The following is a 25,588-nucleotide window of genomic DNA, read 5'->3' as shown; positions in this document are numbered from 1 at the left end:
ATTATATCTTCTAAATTTTAAACTCCAAATAAAGATATTAGCTCTTCATCACTTTGTGTGTTTCCCATAGCACCTAGCACAATGCCTCATAAACACGAGGTGATCATTACATATTTAGAGGAAATTCTTTCCCAAGAATAGTTGCTTGATAATTGTATTTGTCTTTGCTTCCTTTGAAAAAATTGTTTCTTTCACTAAATTGCATCCAATAGATATTACTTGACTGCGGAATTTTCTAATGATACTACACTACACAGTGCTACATCTGACACTAATTCTTTTGTTAAAAAATAAATATTCTAAGACCATACTTTAATATTCAGAGGAGATATTTAATGAAAAAGAATAATCATTAGATTGGCAGATTTGTAGAAAGAGGGCATCGTATGGTTTCTTGGATATTGGACACAATAAAAAATATTGAGCTAAAATTCTGAAGGAATTGGCAGATTTACTGTTACAGGTAAATACTTTGTAGAAGACAATAATGAATGAGATTTTCTTCTGAGATTTTCTCAGCCTTAGTTGTTTCCAGGTAGAGCCTCATAGTTTTCCTTTTCATGTCCATAAAAATAATAAAATCAGTAATAAAGTGAATATATTAGGTATTAACCTGTTCCTTTATGACAGTGTGTTTTTGTGGTGATGGGGGCAATAGCGTTTTTATTCATAAGTTGATAACAAATCTTTAAATGGTGGAAAGCAAAGAAAGAAATTATAAAACATGATTACTTCTATTATACGTTGTTTTGGTTGTTGGAGAAACTATACATTTTTCGAGATCACTATGAAGCTGAACATCAGCTATATTGCTGGAGTGATACTGCTGCAGTGGTTTCTTGACCTTTTTTTTGTTGTTATCTTTAAACACAGACCAACTACAGTTGCAGGCATGAAAAGGATTGATGGTGTTTCTGAAGGCAAAGCTGCCATATTGGCCCCTCTGTTGGAAGTCATCAAACATTTCTGCCAAACAAATAGTGTTCAGGTAAAATACTGTGGTTTGCAGGAGCTCTTAGAGAATAAGCATTTTTTTGTAGCCATTTCAAAAGTATCCTTCAGAAGCAACATTTTCTCACTTTATTTGCATTTCCAGACTGGACACTTAGAAAATGAATTCAGATTGTTTTTATAGTCAATCTGTTGTAAAAACATGTCAGTTATCTACTTTTAAAGATGATACTAAAAAGTAGTTGTCCAGGCCGCTGATGTCTTTCTGTTTCATTGGGAGGTTTCGTTTTTAAATTTGAAACATGATTTTAGGTTGATGAAATATAATTTTACACTCAAATGTGGTAGTTGGAAATTAAAGCTGAAAAGGTATCCTTGCTATGAGTTGGTCAGGAGCTCAGCCATTTTCTTTTGGTTTAGCATATTCTGTAATCCTCCCTCCCCTTCCAGCAATGCTGTCTTTTGATAGTAAGTGGATTTCATATTATTCTCTTCAGTTTTAATAGTGTTTCCTTCATATCCTTTTATTACTGCTTATCCTGCCGTCAGTGACCATTTCCAGAAGTTTGGAATTTTCTCTAAACTCCATGTATTAGACTCAATGGTGTATACTCTGCAGAAGGTGAGGCAGTGGGAGGTAGAGGGGAGACTCCTGGTCTTGGAGTCAGGGAATCAGGACTTTAGTTCTTCCTTACAGCTGTTCACCTGGGGAACCTGCACATGTCCTTTAACTTCCTTGGGTCTCCACTTCCTCAGCTACACCACGGAAATGACACTTCCTTCCCTCTCCACATCCAGGAAACAACAGATGACATTAGAAAAATAAAAGACATGGGATAAGCGTAAAACATTGGAAGAGTTAAACACATGCAAGGCAGTATTAAGGGATTATGTTTTACTTCTAAGAAGCTCCTGGAAGCTTTGGGCAGGCACAGTTGGATCCTACTTTAGAAAAATCTTTCTTTAACTATAAGTAGAAAACCCTTCTGCTTTTTCAGTGTAGCATTTCCCTCTTTTGATATAGAATATCTTTGGCAACTTTAAATTTTCTTTTTCATACTCTTATATAAGACATCATGTGAAAATTCTTATTTCTTATTGAGTTTTTGGAAATGAAATTCTAATGTCTTAATGGTTTGATAAAGACTGTCATATCTACCAGCAGTAATTGAATAAGTTCCCTCACTTTGGACACTTGACAGTAGTATCTTCTTTTATGAATTAGTGATATTATTTAATAATGAATGAATGATCTCTCCCAACTCCCCTTCAGGAGAGGAAACTGAAGTAGGGCAAAAGGTATTCATAATAGGTATGAAACCTTTATGAACCTTCTGGATACAGAAGATGATTGCTAATTTCTGTGATTAGAAAGTATATTTGGGTTATTCTGCAAATTGAAACCATTTATTAAAAAAATAAATGAATCAACTTTAATGTTTATTAAGCAAGTTTTGTTATTCATGAGTTTCATTAGCCTTGAATATATATATATATTTTAAATTTTAAGTAAAATTTCTTGCTGTCACAATACACATTAAAAATTATAATATGACATGTGTATTAAACACATTAAGGTGGCCATTTAGGAAAAATATGCTAAAATACTTTTATATAAGTATATTTTTTGGAGAATTTATGGAATAAAATAATGATATCATCCATAAATGTATAATTAAAGGGTTTAGGGATATCTAAAATACTGGGCAAAGTAATCAGAAGTAATACTCTTAGGAAGGTAGGGCTACAATGTGATTCTAGTAAGCAAAAATCGAATAAAATCATACTCCAGATAAAAGACTATATGAACATATATGGTACAAATATGTACAAATATTATATATATAAAAAAATCAGGGGTAGAGGCAGGGTAGTTAGAAAATACCTGAAGGTGTTGATGAAATACGATTGGCTATGAATGACAGTTGCTGAAACTGGATGATGCACGTCTTAGCATTCTCTCGACTTGTGTATATGTTTGATATTTCCCACAATAAACCTTAAAAAGATGAATGGTCAATTATAGAAAGATATAAATAGAAAAGGCAATATTGGCAAAGCTTACCTAAGCACTATTCAGATAAAAAGACATTTTTCCGCTAACTAGGTTTGAATATTATAGTTTAATTGGCAAGGAGAATGCCTCAACTTAATCTTTGTTATTAGAGACTACTTAAGGCACTATCAGAAGTTCCCTTATGGCGAGGTGCAAGCCCTCATGCCTATAATCCCAGCACTTTGGGAGGCCAAGACGGGCAGATTGCTTGAGGCCAGGAGTTAGAGACCAACCTGGACAACATAGTGAGACCCCATCTCTACAAAAGCAATTTTTTTTTTTTTTTAATTAGCCACCCATGGTGGTACTAGCCTGTAATCCCAGCTGTTTGGGATGCTGAGGCAAGAAGATTGCTTGAGCCTGGGGATTTGAGGCTGCAGTGAGCCATGATTGTACCATAATAATCCAGCCTGGGTAATAGAAAAAAAGTGTCTTTGTTGTATTCCAAACTTGCTAACAACTTTCAGGTGTGCTGGCTTCTATATAGGACAGAACATACTGATTGGGCCAAGTGAAACTGTCCAGTTGTATGCCTCATAGGTTAATGAATGAATGAATTTGCTTTCTAATATGTACACAGATAATATATACACACACATACACATAAAACCAAGTTCAACAGATGGGTATTGCCACTCTGCTGTAACAAGACACGTTCGATTTTTGAGATTGTGAGGATGAGTACTGAAATGCCAACCTAGACCATGGCGATGCCATAGTGGGGTGATGAATCTGAACAGCCAACAATGCTTCCTTAGTAAATACCTATTTTGTCTTGATAGGATTCCTAAAAATTGCAAAATGCAGCTATTCTGAAGCTGTAAAATAGAAACAGAAACATGCAACCCTTGAGACTGTTTTATTACGTCCACCATATGCTCAGAACATGAAATTTCCACTGCTAGGGTTATTTGATTGATATGGTCTTTTGTGTTGATGTGAGAGTTTAGCTCTGAGATTCTTCCACAGGAAAAATGTAAATCCCCAACAGGTTTGGCAAGCACATTTTATTACCTTGGGTCAGATAATTCAAATTCTAACATTAGGCATCATCTATATAGCATGTAAAAAGTAAAACAGAAACATTTATGTTTCTCACCAAGCAGTAAATTAATACTCAATTAATAAATTTCTTAAACTCCCTAATAACAGAGTATGGAAACAAAAAGTAAATTTCTTTCCAAAAGAAAAGCTCATAGACACATTTCCTTATATATGTATACATAATATAGTAGACCACATGATAAATACCTTATCAAAATGATACCAATATTATTCATCAAGAGACTAGGCTTTTCTTTAAATTATTAATTTAGTTTGTTGCAGGTTTTATTATGACTGTGGTATGCTGTTTTAATTTACCTTTTATGTGTAGTGAAAAAAATAGTTATCTCTTTACCTTAATTTCAGCCTCTAAAAACATATAATTATTTTTCGTTAAACTTGTTTTTCAATTGTTCCCTCTTTTTCTTTAAATTTTTTTTTTCTCTTAAATTTCTTAAGGAACCATATTTAAGATTTTATAGAATACTTAGATTTCTAGTTGGGATGTATTGTTTAAAATTAGATATGTAGAGAGAATGTTATATTTCTTTATATTAGTGGTTATAGTATCTAAATTCAAATATTGATTCTGTTTATTCACTCATTCATTTGGTATTCATTTCCAGGGGACTAGGGACTTATTTAAAGACAGAGTGGGTCACATTATAGTTCCTTTTTTCAGTAGTCCTTCTTATTGGTTAAAGACTAGGAAATGTTTGTTATTACAAATACTTTATTAAAAATGTGGGTGATCTAGCCTTATTTTACCTTCTTAAATTAATACGTTAAAAATCCAGCTTCTTTTTGAGCTCCCCATACAAAAGGGAATTATTTGTTGCTTAGTAATTAACTTGTGTTATTTTTTTCTTAATGGCTAATGGTCATATTTATATTCTATTATATTGAGATTGCTGATCATTTGTGCTACATTTCAAATTTTGTAGACAGACCTCTTTTCAAGTACAAAACCTCAAGAAGAACAGAAGATGAGTCTGGTAGCAAAAAATAAAACATGCATACTTTCACAGTCTATGGCCATCACATACTCTTTATTCCAAGAAAAGAAGATGCCTTTGGTAAGTGTTAATTTCAAGTTACAGGGAATTTTTTTAGTTTATTTAAACTTGTGTTTTATCAGCTTTTCAGCATTAAAGCTCAGACTTGGGATCAATTTCTTCCAACCCTACAATAAATCACATTTTATCTTTAGTTTTAAAAGAGAACGTTGTTTTCTTTTTCTGTTAAGCCTCCATATTTAAGTAATACCAGCAAGTTGAGTCTGACCATGAATATCTTCTAGAGGTTATATCAGGGCACTGATAAACATGTTTGTAGCTCAGTGATACTACAACAGCCATATTTAAAATGGGACTAATAGTTTAAAAACTATAAATATTCTCAGTGTTAAGAAACAATCTCAAAATACATTAAGAAAAAGGAAGGTGCAAAACAGTAAGAAAAACAAACATACAGATGTGTATGTGTGTGCATATGCATGCTTACTTAGTCACATATTCTTGTATGTGTACAAAAAATACATACTGGATTTCTGGAAGCATAGCTAAACAACTGGAAATATGTTTTTAAAAACTTGTGTTTCATTCTGTCTCTTCTAATACTGTTTTGAAGCTCTTTGAAAACAATCTAATTATTGTAAAAAATGACTATACGTAGGCTGAATGTGGTGGCTTATGCCTTTAATCCCAGCATTTTGGGAGGCCAAGGCAGGAGGAATTCTTGAGGCCAGGAGTTTGAGGCCAGCCTGGACAACACAGGGAGACCCTGTCTCTACCAAAAATGCAAAAATTAGCTGGGCGTGGTGACATGCACCTGTAATCTCAGGTACTTGGGAGGCTGAGGCTTGGGAATTGCTTGAACTCAGGAGGCGGGGGTTGCAGTGAACTGAGATTGTGCCACTGGATTCCAGCCTGGGCAACAGAGCAAGACTCTGTCTCCAAAAAAAAAAAAAGACCATAAGCCATAAGTAATGTTTCTTCATTGATCTAAGATAAATCTTTAAGACTGCTGAGGTTTTTTTTTGTATATAAAAGGGAAAGTAAGTTTTAATGGAATGGGACAGAATGAGGCTTCCAATTAAGTCTGAGTTCCCATCATCTCGACATTGAGTTGATTTGGAACAAGTGATATGGTCCAATGCCTGCTTTTCTGTTGTCTGTGCTTCCATCCATTAGTGCCTGTGTTATACACTTTTTGTTCAGGTTTTGTAATTTAAAAATAAATAAGAATAACCAGTCCGTAGCTTATCTTACTTACTGAATAAATGTTCTAATTTGACAGTCATGTTTCTTGAAGTTCCTTACAAAGGCCATTGCCCAAGAAACCAAATAATTTTACTATATTATTTTTGAAATAGATCACATAATAAATGGGAATTTTAAGTTCAATTTATTATGTAAATAATAGCTTATACTTACATGTTAAATATGCCTATATATGCCTAATTTGACCATGTATATATAGTAGAAGTGAAAACAGTTACTAAGAAAATTTGGCATTGTCTCCAAATTTTCTGAATCAAGTGTAATGCTCAGCAATCATACAAGGTTTCATGTGTTAGTTTATGTATTCCTGATTAAAGATGTGAAGACTGTTATATCTTCATTTGTGTCTTTTGATATTATTTGGTTGTATTATATTGTGTAATATGGTGGTTTAATTATCCTTACCTCCCAGGAGTCTGAGAGGGTCTTGCCAATTAACCACAGAATTAAACATGCTTAGGACTAATTAATCAGGAGCAATACTTCAATTAGTTGGAGGTAATTTGAAACCTGGTATCAAATAACCCTGATATTATGCACACATGGTACACACTTTTCTAGTAGACATTTAATGAAAGTAATTTAAAACCTACCTTTGAAGGATGAAAAACATGCCTTAAATGCTCTATTTTGTGAAGGTGTCAACATTCATGCAAATACAGTCTAAATTCAGACTTTGAAAATGTATTGAAAGAGAGGATCATGAAATAAGAGCTGAGTGACTAAGCTTTCTGAGTGTTTCAAAGAATGTTTTACCTAATAAGTATCTAAAATGTATTTGGAGTCACATTTGTTTAAAGAACTGTCTAAATATGTAGCACTGTTCATGCGAAGTTCAATAGTAGGAAAATGCTGACAGCCCTTGTGAAACTGTGGTTATTATTATTTTATGAATAGAGCCAATTTCAAACACCTATTAAAGTCTTCTGAGGAACCTTTTATAGAATGCATCTGGAGCCTTGTGTTATCACTAAGCATTTTAGGATTTGTCTTCTTGGAAATTCATGTAACCAAAGCATCATCTGTTATTTCAAGTGTATAGAGTATTGGGTTACAGTTTACTTTGTTTTCAGAGATTGTGACAACTATTAGACTTACAGAGAATGACTTCTCTGCCACTAATGGCTTTCTAAAGTGAATAATTAGAGAGGGGTGAGGATTGAATTCTTTAGTAAAGCTGGGTGATTTTGTTTTATTCAATACAGTGTAAGTATAAAAAGTAGAACCTATGGAGAGCTATAATGGGGGTAGTTTTAAAGGAACTCTGAAAATGAAAATTTAAGTAAAGGTTGAGTTCATTGTGTATTTCACACTGCACATTTACTAGCTGAATGTTTTGGATATCGTCTTTCCATGAGTGGAGTGGACACTTTTAAAATTCACTGGGTTCTTTTGCTGTTCTTTCTCTAGAAGAGCATAGCTGAGAGCAGGATTCTGCCTCTCATGACAGTTGGCATGCACTTATCCCAAGCGGTGAAAGCTGGCTGCCCTCTCGATTTGGAGCGAGCAGGCCTGACTCCAGAGGTTCAGAAGATTATTGCTGATGTTATCCGAAACCCTCCCATCAACTCAGGTGAGAAGCATGGCCTTTCTCTGCAGCCTTAATGACCTGATGAAGTAAACAAGCAATCTGCTAATATTTTTCACTTTTAACAGCATTAATCCTTCATGCTGTTTTGAAAACCTTACTTTTGTGTTTCTTTTCCTTGTTTTAGGAAAACAATCTTTCGTCCCATTATCACTCAGAGGAAAATATACTGAAAAAAATGTTTTTTTTGAGACAGAGTCTTGTTCTGTCGCCCAGGGTGGAGTGCAGTGGCATGATCTTGGCTCACTGCAACCTCCACTTCCCGGGTTCGAGTGATTCTCTTGCTTCAGCCTCCTGAGTAACTGGGACTACAGGTGTGCACCACCATGCCCAGCTAATTTTTATGTTTTTTATAGAGACAGCAAGGTTTGTTGGCCAGGCTGGTCTCAAACTCCTGACCTCAGATGATCCACCTACCTTGGCCTCCCAAAGTGCTGGGATTACAGATGTGAGCCACTACACTCGGCCAACATACTGAGAAATTTTTATTTTCCTTTTCGGCTTAAGGTTGCAACTTCCCCACCATCCAAAACAGTGCACTTTTATTTTTTTCTAATTTCTACCTCACCACTTGCAAAAACCACATTTTTCTCCACATTCATTCTTAGTAGCTTCCTGACTCCTAGTTCTTCCCTAAACCCTCTTGAGTCCTTGCCATTGGTTTCACTTGAATAGCCTTTCTAATCAACACAGTCACTGGTATCACTTACTGTGACGTGGAAGGGACAGACGAAGTTCTATGGGCCCCCATGTAGAAGGACTTCCTGTCACTTTGCTGCAGGACCTCAGCTGTGCTCACGGGGAGCAAGCCCATTTGTTTGCCCTGTAGAAATATTTAAAATTATTATCCGTTTTTTTTTTTTTTTAGCAGAAGTAAAGAGGAGGTGCATTAGAGGATTTTCTCTCCTACATGTGTAAATACAAACTTGGGGTCTTATAACTCAATAACTCTGATATATTTCGTTAGACTGTTAGGATAGAGTAGTGGCCATACCAAAAGCCTCATCTCCAAAGCTGCGGTGCAGATAATTACTGTTAACTACCGCAGTGTCTTTCCCGCTTGTGAACAATGCCCCCCAAGAATTTAGAAGATCACTCTCTGAAAGCACAGTCACTATTGTACTTAAATGGATCTGAACAAAAATAAGTCAATTAGAAGACAGGATTATTTCTAGGCTTGAGCATGACTTGACTGAAAGTCTAAAGAACAAACACTTCTTCACTTCCGTTGATCATGGTGGAGGCACAGGGAAAGGAGAGACACGGAGGCAAGCTGGGGTAGTGGCCATCTAAGTTCCAGGGATGCAGGAGAGTGGCCAGGGGACTCCAAGTAGAGTAAATAAATAACCTATTTATAAGTTATGTCAATATCATGTTTGAAATAGAAAACCAAATACTATATGTTCTTACTTACAAGCGGGAGCTAAAGTTGGTGCACATGGATATAAAAATGAGAACAGGCCAGGTTTGGTGGCTTGTGTTTGAAATCCCAGCACTTTGGGGGACCTAGATGGAAGGATTGCTTGAGCTCAGGAGGTCAAGACCAGCCTGAGCAACATAATGTGACCCCCCCAATCTTTACAAAACAAGAGAATTAGCCAGACATGGTGGCGTATACCTTTAGTCCCAGCTACCTGGGAGGCTGAGGCGGGAGGAGAGCTTAAGCTCGGGAGTTTGAGGATAAAATGAGCTGTGATCATGCCACTACACTCCAGCCTGAGTAACAGAGTGAGACCCTGTCTCAAAAAGAAGAGGAGGAAGAAGAAAAAGGAACAATAGACACTGGGACTACAAAGGGGAGGGAAGCAATAATGGTTGAGAAACTACATATTGGGTACTATGCTCACTACCTGGGTGATGGGATCAATTGTGCCTCAGACTTCAGCATCTGTAATATACTCATGTAGCAAACCTGCCCATGTACTACCTCAATCTAAAATAAAAGTTATAATTAAAAATAATAAAATCAGAAAATAAAAATCTGAGGTGGAAAATTAAGACCAAAGCCACCCATAAGCACAATAAATCCCTCCCCCCAAAAATTAGATATATAAGAAAAGATATTGTGCCAGGCATAGTGACTCACCTGTTATCCTAGCACTTTGTGAGGCTGAGACAGGCAGATGACTTGAGGTCAGGAGTTCAAGACCAGCCTGGCCAACATGGTGAAACCTCATCTCTGCTAAAAATACAAAAATTAGCCAGGAGTGGTGGCACATGCCTGTAATCCCAGCTACTTGGAGGCTGAGGTAGGAGAATCACTTGAACCGGGGAGGCAGAGGTTGCAGTGAGCCAAGATCATGTCAGTGCACTCCAGCCCAGGTGACAGAGTGAGACTCCATCTTTAAAAAAATAATAAAAAAAAAGACATTGAACCCTGACAAGTTTTAGTTTGTTCAGGAATGCTAAAATGACTCAAGATTGGAAAAAATCTTTAAATGTTAACACAATAAGGAGAAAAAGAGAAAAATTACCCAATGTCATTTGAGTCACAAGAAGAAATAACAGGCATTAAAAATTGGGAAAAAATTATATTTGAGGAATACTCCAAACAATTCTGCCTCTGTATTACTTCCTAGCTTTCTGATGATAACCTCCTGTGCAGATCTGTATGTAAGGAATGCATGTAGTCATGCTAATTTGAGTATTTATCTGTGTGATACATACAAATTAACGATGTAAGTTAATAAGTTAGCATTTGGTGAACCTGGTTAATATTGATTTCCTAAGATTAAGTTAGATTTCTAAATTTGAAAACCTGAGGGCTAAATCCTGAACTGAGCTGTAAAACATCTAAGGTAGGGTAGAGAGGCATGTTAAGAGAAAGCTGGCCACCTCTCCTAGTCACCTCATCTTCCTAACTTCAGAAATTAAGGCAGAGAGAGGAAAATAGTAATTACTCTTAGGATTAGATTTATGGTTGTCAAAACCTCTGTTTCTCCAGTGCAGAATGAGATGGTGTTTTAGTGAAAGCCAAAAAGACTCAAATGTCTTCTTGATGCTCATAGTCAGGAATTTTTTTTCCTTTAGAAATGTATTGTCTCTCAGGACTTAAAGCAATTTGCATCTTTCGATGAGATGTCGAGTACTAGGCAGTATTCTCTGAAAGAATTTGTGCAGGCCAGGCGTGGTGGCTCACGCCTGTAATCCCAGCACTTTGGGAGGCCGAGGCAGACAGGTCACCTGAGGTCAGGAGTTCGAGACCAGCCTAGCCAATGTGGTGAAATCCCATCTCTGCTAAAAATACAAAAATTAGCTGGACTTGGTGGTGCATGCCTGTAATCCCAGCTACTTGGCAGGCTGAGGTAGGAGAATTGCTTGCACCCCCCACCCCCCGCCCCCGGGAGGTAGAGATTGCAGTGAGCTGAGATCACGCCATTGTACTCCAGCCTGGACAACAAACAGACTGAGACTCAATATAAAACAAAAAAAAAAAAAAAAAGAAAGAAAAGAAAAAAAAAAGAATTTGTGCAGTTCCTCCCCTTTTTTTCTATTGACATTTTTGCTGTCATTTAGCTGCCTTCTTTATATCCTGAAACTTACAGGTAGTGTTGGTCTAGTCAGTAAGAGCATAGGCTTTGGCAATAGACAGATCTGTATTTAGACCTTGGCTCTAGCATTTCATTGCTCTGTGACCTCCATCAATTGACCCAATTTTCCTAAGCCTCAGTTTCCTCATCTCTAAGACAGGGGGAGTTAATATTGCCTCTCTTATAGAATTGTGAGAAATACAGTCATACGTCACTTAATGATGGGGATGAATTCTGAGGAATGTGTCATTAGGTGATTTCATGTTGTGGGAACCTCACAGAGTGAACTTAAACAAACCTAGATGGTGTAGCGTGCTACACACCTAGGCTGTACAGTATAGCCCGTTGCTTCTGGCTTCAAACCTGTACAGCGTGTGACGTTACTGAATTTTGTAGGCAATTATAATACAGTGGTAAATATTTGTGTATGTAAACGCAGTGAAACATAGAAAAGGCACAGCAAAAATACAGTGTAAAAGATTTAAAAAAAGGGGGGGGCTGGGCACGGTGGCTCACGCCACCAATAATCCCAGCACTTTGGGAGGCCAAGGCAGGCCAATCACCTGAGGTCAGGAGTTTGAGACCAGCCTGGCGAACATGGTGAAATCCTGTTTCTACTTAAAATATAGCCTGGCGTGGTGGTGTGCCCCTGTAATCCCAACTACTCAGGAGGCTGAGGCAGGAGAATTGCTTGAACCCAGGAGGCAGAGGTTGCAGTGAGCGGAGATCGCTCCATTGTATTCCAGCCTGGGAGACAGAGCAAGACTCTGTCTCAAAAACAAAAACAAAAAAAGATTAAAAAGGGTACACCTGTACAGGGCACATACCATGAATGGAGCTTGCACTCTGAGATGTGCTGTGGGTGAGTCAGTGAGTAAGTGGTGAGTGAATTTGAGGACCGAGGATTTTGTGTAGTGCTGTGGACTTTATCAACACTGTGCACTTAGGCTACACTAACTCTCGTGGTATGAATTTACCTATTTAATGAACCTGCATTAAATAGGTAAATTTAATTTATAATTTTAATTATAAAATAATAAATATTATTTATTATAAAAAATTATAAAATAATAAATAAAAATAATACCCTTGAAACTAAACTAAGAGTTTGAAAATTTTTCTCTCTCACCAATAATAGCTTACCCTTAGCTTACTGTAATGTTTTTTCTTTATTAAAATTTTTTTACTCTTTTGTAATAACACTTAGCTTAAAATACATATTGTACTACTGTACAAATATATTTTCTATACATCCTTCTATAAGCTTTCTGTTTTTAATTTTGTTAAATGTTTTTACTTAATACGTTTTGTTGTTGTTGTTAAAAACTAAGACACAAACCCACACATTAGCCAAGACCTACGTGGGATCAGGATCATCAGTGTCACTGTCTTCCACCTCCAATCTTGTCCCACCAGAAGGTCTTCAGGGCAGTAACATGCATGAGGCTGTCGTCTGCTATGATAACAATGCCTTCTTCTGGACACCTCCATAAGGGCCTGCCTGTTTTACAGTGAACTTTTAAAATATAATGATAAAATGTATAGTAGAGCAAACAAAAAACATAGCAACAGCTTTTATTATCATTATCAAGTTTATGTACTGTACATAATTGTATGTGCTAGACTTCTACACCTGTCAGCAGAGTGGGTTTATACACCATCACCACCACAAACACATGGGTAGTGCTTTGAATTGTGATGTTATGATGGCTGTGATGTCATTAGGTGATAGGAATTTTTTAGCTCCTTGGTAATCTAATGTATACTTGTTCCTGTTTGCTGCCCATTGTTGACTGAAACATCATTATGCATAACTGTAAATTAGATACTGTTCAGAAAGCTCTGGCACACTGGTAATATACGGTGGTGGTGAATATGATGATGATGATGATGATGACGACCACTGAAGACGTAGATGGTAAAATTTTGTGGTATCTTAAACATACCCTCTAAATATGATTATTTTTGTAGTCTGTCATTTTTAATAGGCATTTAAGAATATATGAATAGGCCGGGCGCGGTGGCTCAAGCCTGTAATCCCAGCACTTTGGGAGGCCGAGGCGGGTGGATCACGAGGTCAAGAGATCGAGACCATCCTGATCAACATGGTGAAACCCCGTCTCTACCAAAAATGCAAAAAATTAGCTGGGCATGGTGGTGCGTGCCTGTAATCCCAGCTACTCAGGAGGCTGAGGCAGGAGAATTGCCTGAACCCAGGAGGCGGAGGTTACGGTGAGCCGAGATCGCGCCATTGCACTCCACCCGGGGAAACATGAAAGAAACCCCGCCTCAAAAAAAAAAAAAAAAAAAAAAAAAGAATATATGAATAAAGAAGGTTTCCCAAAATATATTTTATAGAAACCTGCAGTTGATGTAATGATGTGTGTGTGTGTGCATGCGCATTCACAGTAAAGAATTCTTGGGCATATATTCTTGAATGTCCTAAATGGATGTTCTAACGTCAATTCATTATGAGCAGGGTCAAATGGTAAAGGAAAATTTCATATTATTCAGCCTGTATTGACAACATCTGTTTTATTTGCCTATGGTAAAGAATTTAAGTGCTGTTAATTTGCTTTCTAAATCATATAGGCACAAAGTTACAGAACTTTAGATTAGGAAATGAAATTGGAAATCATTATACTTTCCCTTTACTCTTCCCACCCTGTTTTGGAGATAAGGAATGTGAGACCTAGAGAGTTATAAAACTGTTTTAATATCATGTCTAAGATTAATGACTGAGCAAGTTTCTCTTTTTACTAGTGTTAAAGTTGTATTACCAATTTACTTGAAAGAAACATGCAGTTTCTAATCCTGATATAGGATATGGGTATATAAACTCTAACTTGATGAGTGAAACAAATTAACTTACTTATAATCAGTTTCATATCTTTATGTATTGAGTGTTTTTGAATACTCCTTACCATGTCTAGTACCTTCTACATTCTGAGATTTGCAATTTTAATTTCTAATGTTAGATAACTTTTAAAAGTAAGAAATATTAAAATCAAGCAGAATATAATGAAAAATTCGTAAGATATACTTATTAAAAACTTATTTCATCATCCTGTTAATACACTGTATGTAGTTGCACATATAATATGAAAACGTATATTTTTGAAGCCTACTTTTAAATCCAAAATAGAGGAGGTTAAGAAGGTTGTGATAACCATGAGGTTTTTTTTTTTTTTTTTTTTTTTTTGAGACAAGTTTTCACTCTGTTGCCTAGGGTGGAGGCAGTGGCACAGTAATAGCTCACTGCAGCCTTGAACTCTTGGTCTCAAGCAAGTCCTTCCACTTCAGCCTTTAAAGTAGCTGGGACCATATCTGGCTAATTTTTAAATATTTTGTAGAGACGGGGTCTCACTACATTGCCCAGGATAGTCTTGAACCCTTAGTCTCAAGTGATCCTCCCACCTCAGCCTCCCTAAGTGACAGGGTTACAGGTGTGAGAGCCACTGAGCCTGGCCCTCTTTTATTTCTTTTGATAGTGCAGTTATAATCACCAAACTATCATTTATTTATATGAGAGTGTGCTTTTGAATTCTTATTTTTCCTTTATAAAATACTCTTGGTTCTCTTACTGGAGAAAACATTGTTGGATTATAAACGATAATAACAAGGAATGAGGATATACATACCTTAATAACAATTCAGATATGTTATTTTCATATTTTATTTAACTGTAGCCATGCCGCATAATTTAGTGTTATAAAAAACAAGTTTGATTGAAATCTGAACTTTGTACAATCCTGAATTGAGAAGTTGCTTCTATTTTATTAAGACACAATCTTTACCTAAAAATAGAGCAATTATGAATTGAGAAAACGTAGCTAATATTTTCATTTTTTGTCTTGTTTGTTAAGTAGGTTTTGTCTGGAAAACTATATTTAAAGGAGCTTTGTACCTTTGTAGTCTTTTAGTTTCTCCTTGTTTATGTAACTTTAAACTCTGTGTATGGATTTGGGATTCTAACTATGCTTAACAATAAATGAAGGTATTGAATGAGGTACCTAAATAGCATTTTGATGAATTTTATTCTCCCATTCTTTATGTGCATGTAACTGGAAAATTAAGAGTGGCTTCCAAGGGGTCTACTAGGAGAGTAAGGGTAATATAATCTCTTTTAAAACACTGAAGGTATGTAGCCAGTGTTGTCATTAATTCTCCAGTAGATATTTTCAGCACTTACTTACATGAGAAGTTAGAGCAGAATAAGATGCACCTGTTAAAGCTGAATGCCACTTATTTGCATATATATAAAATACAGGATGAATTTACCAGAAAAATATAAAGGATATTTATAGAAATGTATTAGGAACATATATGAATTTTAAAATTATATCTAGAAATTATATTAACTTTATACATTTAAATTTAAATCATTAATAGTGGTTTAACACCATAAGCAGATGTTTATGCATCATAATTTTATGAACAAGACATTCTAATTTTAGAAATAAAGTGATTTCAAAGAGAATAAAATGTCTTATTTTTTCTTTTGCAATTAATTTGTTTAGCCCATGACATGATAATAGCTCAAGCTTGTGTTTTTTTCCCTAAATTGGTTTGTAAATATTACGTTTATAGTATGAAGAAATTAATCATACATAGTTTATTTTTTCTAATTTCTAAATACCTGCAGAAGAAAATGAATTTAATGCACTGTAGTTGTATTACTTGGTTTCAAGTGTGGGAAAATTTTTATGGTCTTCCTAAAACAGCACTGTCAGTAGAAATATAATGTGAGCTACATATGCAATTTAAAATTTTCTAATAGCCACATTTAAAAAAGGAAATGGATGCAATTAATTTTGATAATATTTAATTAGTCTACTATATTTAAAATTTTATCATTTCAACATGTAACCAGTGTGAAAATTATTAATGAGACGCTTTATGTACTTTTTTCTGTAATAACCGTTTGTAATCAGATATGTACTTTATATATGCAACGTATCTTCTGATGGTAAATTTTAAGTGGAAATACTTGATCTGTGTTTAGCTTTTATAAAATTTACTGTTGAATAAAGTGGACTAATGTACCCAAGTTGTTCCAAACATATTTTAAAATTTGAAGACAAATAAAAGGGAACTCATAGTAAATTCGGATATACACTTAGAATACTCTTCAGCCATTAAAAAATGATGAAATAGTAAAATTGGGGGAATTTTGATGATATTAGGATGATATAATGACCAAGGGACAAATACAGTTTGTTTGCGAGATATGATAGTCATGTTGCTGATTTTACTGTGTACAGAGGTTATCTTTAGCTTTCTAAGATTTTGAAACTTTAATTAGTTAACCCACTGACCTAGTTTCTATTAACTGGGTAACTTTCTCTTCCCATTTTTTTGTTTTGTTGTGTTTTTTGCTTTTTAAACTGTAGTGTTTTGAGGAGTCCTGGAGTAGCAAGCTAATCTTTGGAAGAAAGGAAAATATAATCCTGAAAACTAATGATTTAAAGAATGTCTTTTCAGGTTGTCATTTGAAAAATACTTGGTTTCTGATCACTAATTTGAATTGGGTGTCAAATGTTTGATATGTTTTGTAAATTAGGTGAAGATGAATGAGTAGGTTCTAAACTACTTGGGTTTACCACCCTTTGGAGCATGGCAGAAGAATGTGATGTTGGAAGGAAGTGCTGAAACATAATTATTGGCTTGCCTATAGGAGAGTGCTGCATAATTTTAGAAGGTGTCAAGAAATTGACACAGCCTGAATTAGTTCTGTCGAGTTGCGAAAAACATAAAGTTTCTTGATTCTGAAAATAAGAAATATGTTCCCAGAAATCTCTTCTAATTAATATTTAAAATAATTGATGTCTTGTTATTACAATAATAGCCATTGAAATAATCCTTTTTATTAGAGTCTTATTTACAAGTGTGATTAGCTTCTACTTAAAGAATAAATTATTTTTATACTTGATCTTAAGCAAAAGGCCAAAAAGTGATGAGAATAAGTTATTTTAAGAGCAAACTAATTATAATTGATATTTGGAATTGGAAGCACAATTTCCTTTAGAACAATTCTGTGAATGGTGGTTTTGATTCTCAGGGGAGCCCACAAAAGACAGTTTGAAACACAATTTATGCAGTGTCAATAGTACTGACCTGACTTTGGATCTTGGAGGCAGGGGCTTCAGGTGACACCCATGTGAAATCTTTGCTCCATTTCCACTCCATAGGGCTATAGGCATTTGAAAGAGGAAACTTTTCTTTGGCAACCTTCATCCTTCCTTTCTATAAAATATTTCACTGTTTCTAGCTCATAGGTTTTCTAAAATGTTCTCTATAATTTATCTTGAAATGGAGTTTTTTATCTTTTGCAGATATGAGTAAAATTAACCAAATTAGAATGCTAGTTCCTGAAAACATTGACACGTACCTTATCCACATGGCGATTGTGATCCTTAAACATGGTCCTGACAGCGGACTTCAACCTTCATGTGATTCCAGTCTAAGGAGATGTTTCCCCAGCTCTAAAGAGATCTGTTCAACTTCTAAGAGAAGCAAGGAAGAAGTAGGCATCAATACCAAGGTGTTAATTGTATATAGAATTTTCATACAGTGTCAGTTTGTTCAGTTTCCATATCCAGTACTAGAATGCTATATTTTTTGAACTGTTATAAATTCTGATATGATTACATTCTCTATGTGCTACATTTCCTTTGCTTTTCATAAATATGATCTGAGAAAAGTGATAAAAAGACAGTAAAAGGGGGGTTTAGTCCATCTGTTTAGCTTATTTTGTAGAATGTCAGCTTAAATTTTACCTGTACCTCATATTGACCCTATACCCTGGAAAATCTTTTTTTGGGAGGTATGGTTAATGGATTTAAGCATGTGGCAATTTATGTAGTTAATGAAAGTGAAAACAAATTATATTATAAATACCTCCCAAACTGGTTGACTATCATTCTGTTGTTCATCATGCTCTGTTACTATGATATTGAATATCTGAGGTACAAGGGTTATTGTTGCTCGTGGCTCTGAACATATATCCTAGTGCTTTTGCATGATGAGAGAAAGATGACAAATGTACTATTTTGTTGGATGGTATGTTTTATTAAAATCAAATGCTTCAGAAATAATTACTCTGTGTATGGCGTGAGAGAAATAAATAGCAATCGGAGAATATTATTTAGTAATATGACCCTATTAAATGATTACATAAATTTGAAAATTTGACCTTTAGTATTTTCCAGGTCTAAAATTACACGACTCCATTACAAATGTTTTTGAAATGATTAAAAAATTGTTTTAGTTCTTAGTTGATAAATACAGTGTGGTAGTAGGTGGTGGTGATTATTTATATTAGAGTATTAGGAATTTCACTTTAGTTCTAAGGTAATCTTTGTAGGATGTCCAGCAGCTGAACTCCTACCTTTTTTCAAATGCTTAAAAATAAGGGGAACTGGTCTTTTAAAATTTTGTATTTCAGTTAGGTCTTTATATAGTCATGTTCTAGATAATCTAATGAAATTTAATTAGTTGGAATTCTTTATATTGTTTATAACTGAGCTAGCTATAAGATGAACATTAAAGAAAATATATTTTGGGTGGGGTTAATGAAATTTAGCTTCTAATACCCAGCCTTTTATTTCTGTAATGTATACCAGATGCCTAAGACCCTCTTATTTTTTCCCAGCTTCAACCTGTCACTATAGGAAAATGTGTAACATTATTTTTCCTCAATATTGGAGCACATTTGTAGTAAAATATTATTTTAACTATGTATTACCATTTTTGCTTTTTCCCTGTTTCATTAACATTAGATGCCAACAAGAGAATGGGGGGAGTTTGGTGGGGGTTGGGTGGGAAGAAATCTTACTAAGTTTACTGGATTCTGAAAGGTATACATAATTTGGCCTTTTTTTCCCATTTAGGGGAACCAAGGGTATTGGGTCTGGGAAGTAGATAAGAAGTGAGTGAGTCATCCAAAGCATCTTGTCTTCATTGACCTCCTTGTATGAAAGCTGGTTTCTGTAGAGTGTTGGAGGCTTAGTTTCAGAATTTGTCATATGTTAACATTCATCTTCTCTACCGACCTGATTTATATCCCTTAGTCTGTTTCGTTTTAGAATTAGGAGGTTTCTGACAAAGGATAAAGTCATTAGAACAACTTTTTTTAATTAGTTGACACATTGTTATGTTTACATCTCTTGTGTTTGCTATTAAGATAGAAGCTCAATCATGTCTTTGTTTAACAGCGAAAGGTGGTGTCTTGGCATTGATAATTCTGATTCAATATCCATAGGTACATGGTGGGCTCTTTATGTAGTATTCTTTCATTTCTGCAAGGTTTTCTTAAATGATAGGTTTTTAAAATTTTTATTTCTATATAGTTTTTTAAAATCATACTTTTTAGTATTTTGTTCTATTGCTTCGTATTTCTTCTTCAGGAATTCCTGCTATACATGTATGTTGGATCTTCTTTACTCAGCTTCAGTATTTGTCACTTTTCATGCATCCTTTTTACTTCTTCATTTCTCTTTAATTTACATTTTTTTCTTTTTCACTTTCTATTTCTCTTTTAATGTAATCAGTTGTATTTATTTCTGTATTCCACATAGCTTAGTATTCACTTATTTTTAAATGATTTTTAACACTTTTTAGATTTAAAAATTTTTGTTATTTATATGTACTTATTTTATTTTATTTTAACCACAGGAGCAACCCTATTCACTGAAGACTTATATAATTTTTTCCTTTTATTTCTGATTATTTCCTCAGTTTTACCCTTCAGTTTTGAATTTTTCTAATTTTGATTTGTGATGTCTTTGTGTTTTGGATAATTTTTCTAATGTTTTTCAGTTCATTTTGAAAGGCTACAGTTTTATTCTGTATCTAAGCAAGACTTTCTGTATTGAAGATTTGACCTTGATACTTCTGCTCATTTTCATATGAAATTAGTTTTTCTGTACTTTCGAAAGAAGGCCAATTTGACATCTGTCTCTAATGTTTTTGTGTAATGTCTATACTGTGGAAACTTGGTTTATGAGATCTACTCTGCCATTTTTATCTGGGCATTCTCTTCTGTCTCTGTTGTACCTGTCCTGCTTGGTTTTGATTTAGCCCCAGTGGTTTCTCCTGAATGTGGAGCCTTCTGGAAGGCAGCCTTGGCTGGTCCCAGCGTTCAGAGTAGTCATCTGCTCTCTTCACCTAAGAGACCACTGTGGATTCCTTGTACTCACTTCTACTGGCTTGGACAAAAGCCCTCCTATTTTCAGATGCTATTATCAGATTAATCTCTCATTAATCTGTCTTTCCAGTGTATGCCTGTGGGCTATCTTGGGGTTCTCCTGTTCTCAGACACCTCCCTGCTTGCCTCTGCTTTCTCGTGTACAGTTGTCAGTACCGTGCAGGTCTTAATGGGTGTGGGTGGTGTGCCGCTACATGCTTATAATTTGGGTTTCCCAAGGATACCTTTACACTTGGTTTTATTGTAAATATCCACGATGGATTTTGGATTTTGCTATCTAGTTCTGTCTTAATTCTGGAATTCAGAAAGTTTAAAAAGCTTTGCTGCCGCTGCTGCTACCATCTTCCCAGTACCCTCTCCTCCTATGTCATTTTTTTCTTCTTCTTTTTCTTGACTGTATAAGAGATAATGTATGACATTTCCTGCTTGGCCACTGAGTTTAATTATAAATTAAAATACACAGTATTATACACAAATTGTTTTGTAGAAGATTTATTTACAAATTCATATTCACAAGTAAAACTGATTTATGAAAATAGTTTTCATGACAAATGCATCAGGCGTGGTAACTATATGGATTCACCTTGGTTATAAATGAAATTAAATGTGAACGTAACTTCCTATTTCTCTATTTGCTTACATCTGTGTGTGCACATATAATCAGTATAAGAGTTGATGTTTCCTATTCGTAACTTAATGGTAATAGCTTGGTAACAGGGTTGGAAGTATTAAAAAGATGTAAAGAGCACCTTAAAGTTTTGTTTTGATTGCTGGGAATTTTAGTCCTCTACTGATGAAGGAAATAGACACTGGAAGGCATTGTTTCTATTAAGTGACTTAGATCTCATACTGAGGACCTCTTCAAATACTTGTTGTTGACATTCAAAAGATACACTCAGTGTAAGTAAGCATTTGCCCCCTTTTCTCAATGAAATAATATCATTATTATAATTACATTATAAACACTGATGATCATATATATAGAAATATAGAAGACTTGAAATGATATTAGCTACCAATTAATGAGTGTGAAGAAGAAATCAGAATGTTTTGACATTTTATATTTATTCTTATTTAATTCCAGATAATTCAGTGATGTTATGTATTATTATTTCCACTTCTCTGAGAAGACATTGAAGCTTAACTAACATGCATAATGTCATACATTTAGCAAGTGGCTCAATTAGAGTTCACACCTAGTTCTGCCTGGTTTCAAGTCTATGCTACTCTATGGTACTAGGCTACAACATGACTTAGGGTTTCTTCCTTTGTTCTATTGCTGTTCAGATGTCCTCCTCTTTTGGCAGAATGGGAGAAAATTTTTGCAATCTATTTATCTGACAAAGGCCCAATATCCAGAATCTACAAGGAACCTAAACAAATTTACAAGAAAGCTGGGCACAGTGACTCATGCCTGTAATCCCAGCACTTTGGGAGGCCGAGGCAGGAGGATCACGAGGTCAGGAGATTGAGGCCATCCTGGTTAACACAGTGAAACCCCGTCTCTACTAAAAATACAAAAATTAGCCAGGCATGGTGGCATGCACCTATAGTCCCAGCTATTCGGGAGGCTGAGGCAGAATAGCTTGAACCTAGGAGGCTGAGGTTGCATTGAGCTGAGATGGTGCTACCGCACTCCAGCCTGGGTGACAGAGCGAGACTCCTTCTCCAAAAAAAAATTACAAGAAAAAAAAACCATTAAAAAGTGGACAAGGGCTTGATCAGATACTTCTCAAAAGAAGACGTTTATGTAGCCAACAAACACATGAAGAAAAGCCCAACATCCCTGATAATTAGAAAAATGCAAAATGCCTTTTCTGTATGCCAGATTATATCCCCAATATTTATTATTTCTCAGTCATAGTATCTTAAAATGTATATAAGCCTCATCCGTTCTTTTGGTTTTCCCCTCCCTCCTTGCAAGTGGGTACCTAGGAACAAAGTTGCAATCTTAGCCAGTTTTTTCTTTAGCTTTTGCTGATGTGTAAAAAGCCGTTTTCTCTAACCTGAATTTCTTAAGCTGAAACAGCTAAGATTTTACCTTTTTGAAATATGAAGTTTCAGAGTCTTCTGCCAAGGATCTTTTACTGTTTTCCTACTGTTAAATATTTCAAAACCTTTTTTAAACATAGAAAATATAATCAAACATAGCAAGCAGCTGATGAACAGTATCTAGATGGTTTTCATTCTTGAAATAGAATAAATGGTTTTTTTGTATTTTAGGCTAACAGACACTTTGTACCTTAGATAAGGCCAACCTTACCATAAAATCCCTCAATTACTTCTATTAATAATAACCAGATTAACTCTGTGGATTCCAGGGTGTACTCTTGATGGAGTGATTTCTCTATCATGTTATCCTGAGGATCTAGTACTCTGAGATAACACAAATGTGTGCCACTTGAGGCTTATGAAACACTTATCTACTTAAAATTATTTCTTTTTTTCATGTGCAGATGGTATAGTACCCAAACATTGCCTTTGTATTCTTTTTTTTTCTTTCTTTCTTTTTTTGAGACAGGGTCTTATTCTGTTTCCCAGGCTGGAGTGCAGTGGTGTGATTATAGCTCACTGCAGCCTTGACCTCCTGGGCTCCAGTGATCCTCCCCACTCAGCCTCCCAAAGTGTTAGGATTGCAGGCATGAGCCACCTCACCTAGCCTTAATTTGTTTTTTTTTTCAAGAATGTTTAACTTGAAGTTTAGAGGCTCTTTGGCATGTGAGCTGCTAAAATGTGCATGAAAGTGTTGTGCATGTTTATGTTTCTCTGGGAAGTGGATCTGTAGTGATTCTCAGATGAGTCTGTGAGATAAGAAACTTTTATTTTTTCCATTTATTTAGCAAATGTTTGTTAAGTGTATTATGCCTTGGGCATACTACATGGTGTTGATTGGTCCAGTCTGTTTATCTACCATTGTAGATGTTAGAAGTTATATTCTTTTTCACATTTCTAATATAACTCTTTGTGTGTGTATACATGCCGAGGCATGTTCCTTCCTCAGAACATTAAATTCACCATTTTGGCCAACTCAAAGCAAGTACATCATGGGACATAGATCTGAAATAATGTCCACTTTTTTACTTCCTGAACCAGGTGTCTTGAGTCTCTAAGACTACCTAAGATGGCAAGTAATTGCCTGAAGAAATGATATAGTGATTTTGTCTCTCTCATATATATATTTACTTTTTGATCCAGAAATAAATTCTATAGATACCACTGTTTTGTTTTGTTTGGATGGGGGAGAAAAGATGGGTGTATATTCAGGAACCTGTATTGCTTTTTTGCAACTTAATACCCCTTGTCGGTAGTACAAAGATTTCTTTTTCTTTCTATTTCCTATAGACTTCATCTGCAGAGAGAAAGAGAAAATTACCTGCATGGTTTGCCAGAGAAAGTGATACCAGCAAGAAAGTAATGGTCAAAACAAAAAACAGAGGTCTTTTTAGTTAAGCTGCCAATTACGGAAACAATTATGTATCTTGCTGTATTATTAGAGGAGAACTATATTTTACTTCTGAAGAGTAAGGAATCGTATTTTGGCTTAAAAATGATTCTAATCACAAAGTAAAACTCACCTGTTCATTGAAAAACTGGCATCTTAAATCAGCCTTCTGCAATTCATGTAAAGTTTCTGGGTCTTCTGGGCGCCTATGTGAGTATATCACCTAATAGAATATTAAATTAGACTTCCTGTAAGATTGTTTTAGAAACTGTTACTGTCCTATTTTCTAATCTCTTTATTAAAACAGCGTATTTGGAAAATGTTATGTGCTGTGATTTGATATAGATAACAGTAAGTTAGATGGTAATCATGTGATATAAAATATTCATATATTTCCAAAATTCTGTTTTGTAAATGTAAGAAAACATAGTTATTTTACAAATTGTCTTTACTATCTTTTGAAGAAGCTCTTATACACAATGTAAAGTGGTATTAGTTGACCAGGTCAGTGAAAATGAAACCACGTTTTGGGTGCCATTAAATAGGGAAAAAGAATGTAAAAAATGTAAAATGGATACCAGTTGCACTAGGCAACTGTACATTTCTATGTATTTCTATTATTTTTCAAATAATAAACATGTTTTTCATATTGAATATTATATATATATATATATATATATTAGCTTTTATTTACTTACTTTGAGTACCATTATTTTTCAAGGATGTCAGAATTTGATTCTAATCTCTCTTATGTAGCACATGTGACTTAATTTGAAACCTATACTGTGAGAGAGTTGGATAAATGATGGTTTATATAACTTTAAGCATTTCACCATACATTTCAAAGCCTTTGTTTGGCTGTTTTGTAAATAAAAATAACTGTTAAGAAACAAATATATCTTTATCATAGAAGAACTAGAAAATCCAGGGAAGTGAGAAAAATGGGAAAAAAAAAACCATGCATAGTTTTACTAGTAGCTAATTACCTCTTTTGTGTATCCTGCCAGACTTTTAATATTCATTTGTTTTTAGGTAAAATATAAAAGTCTTGCATATTCCTGTTTTTCTGCATTCCATTACCAGAAGGTAGTAGTGCCCGTTAAACATGTGATATGTAGTTCTCCAGCCATGTCTACTGCATTTCCATGAGTCTGTATGTACATCTGCAATACCCTATGAATATCCTGTGTGTTGGAGTGGCAAGTACGCCCAGACATGTCCGCTGCATGCCTAGGTACGAGGCTGTCTCCAGGAGAAACACTTGTTTGATGAATTGAGTTGCCAGTTGAATTTGCTGCTTTTTTTCATGGAATGCTATTTTTACTGAAAAGAATGACTGACAAAAAACGATGATTGGTTATTTGGATTTGGATGTTTTTGGCAGACATTCATAATTGAACAAAGTTGGCCTCTTCATGGAAAACAACTGATGGTATTTGTTGTGCCAATGATAAAATTCGAGATTTCTAGCAAAATGTGTAATTTTG

General features: G+C 35.0%; 1 protein-coding gene across 10 annotated transcripts in view; it reads left to right on the top strand.

Annotated features, from left to right (window-relative positions):
* WRN (WRN RecQ like helicase) overlaps positions 1-24,760 on the top strand; it is a 145,720-nt gene extending 120,960 nt beyond the window's left edge. For 4 of the 10 annotated variants that reach the window (XM_032288275.1, XM_032288274.1, XM_032288277.1 and 1 more), the window contains 5 exons: positions 874-988; positions 4,996-5,127; positions 7,744-7,906; positions 17,787-17,995; positions 24,002-24,760. In XM_032288275.1, the coding sequence (XP_032144166.1) occupies positions 874-988; positions 4,996-5,127; positions 7,744-7,906; positions 17,787-17,995; positions 24,002-24,109 (727 nt within the window). In that variant the 3' untranslated portion in view covers positions 24,110-24,760. The remainder of the gene's footprint in view (positions 1-873; positions 989-4,995; positions 5,128-7,743; positions 7,907-17,786; positions 17,996-24,001) is intronic. The other 6 variants (XM_032288282.1, XM_032288280.1, XM_032288283.1 and 3 more) reach the window with 3 other exon arrangements.
* Positions 24,761-25,588: the final 828 nt, after the last annotated feature.

This window comes from Sapajus apella, unplaced genomic scaffold (genome assembly GCF_009761245.1).
Source record: "Sapajus apella isolate SASKATOON/1434 unplaced genomic scaffold, GSC_monkey_1.0 scaffold21, whole genome shotgun sequence".
In the NCBI taxonomy this organism is placed as follows: Eukaryota; Metazoa; Chordata; class Mammalia; order Primates; family Cebidae; genus Sapajus; species Sapajus apella.
The sequence above is the reverse complement of the archived record's forward strand: the minus strand, read 5'-3'. Positions and strand labels throughout refer to the sequence as shown.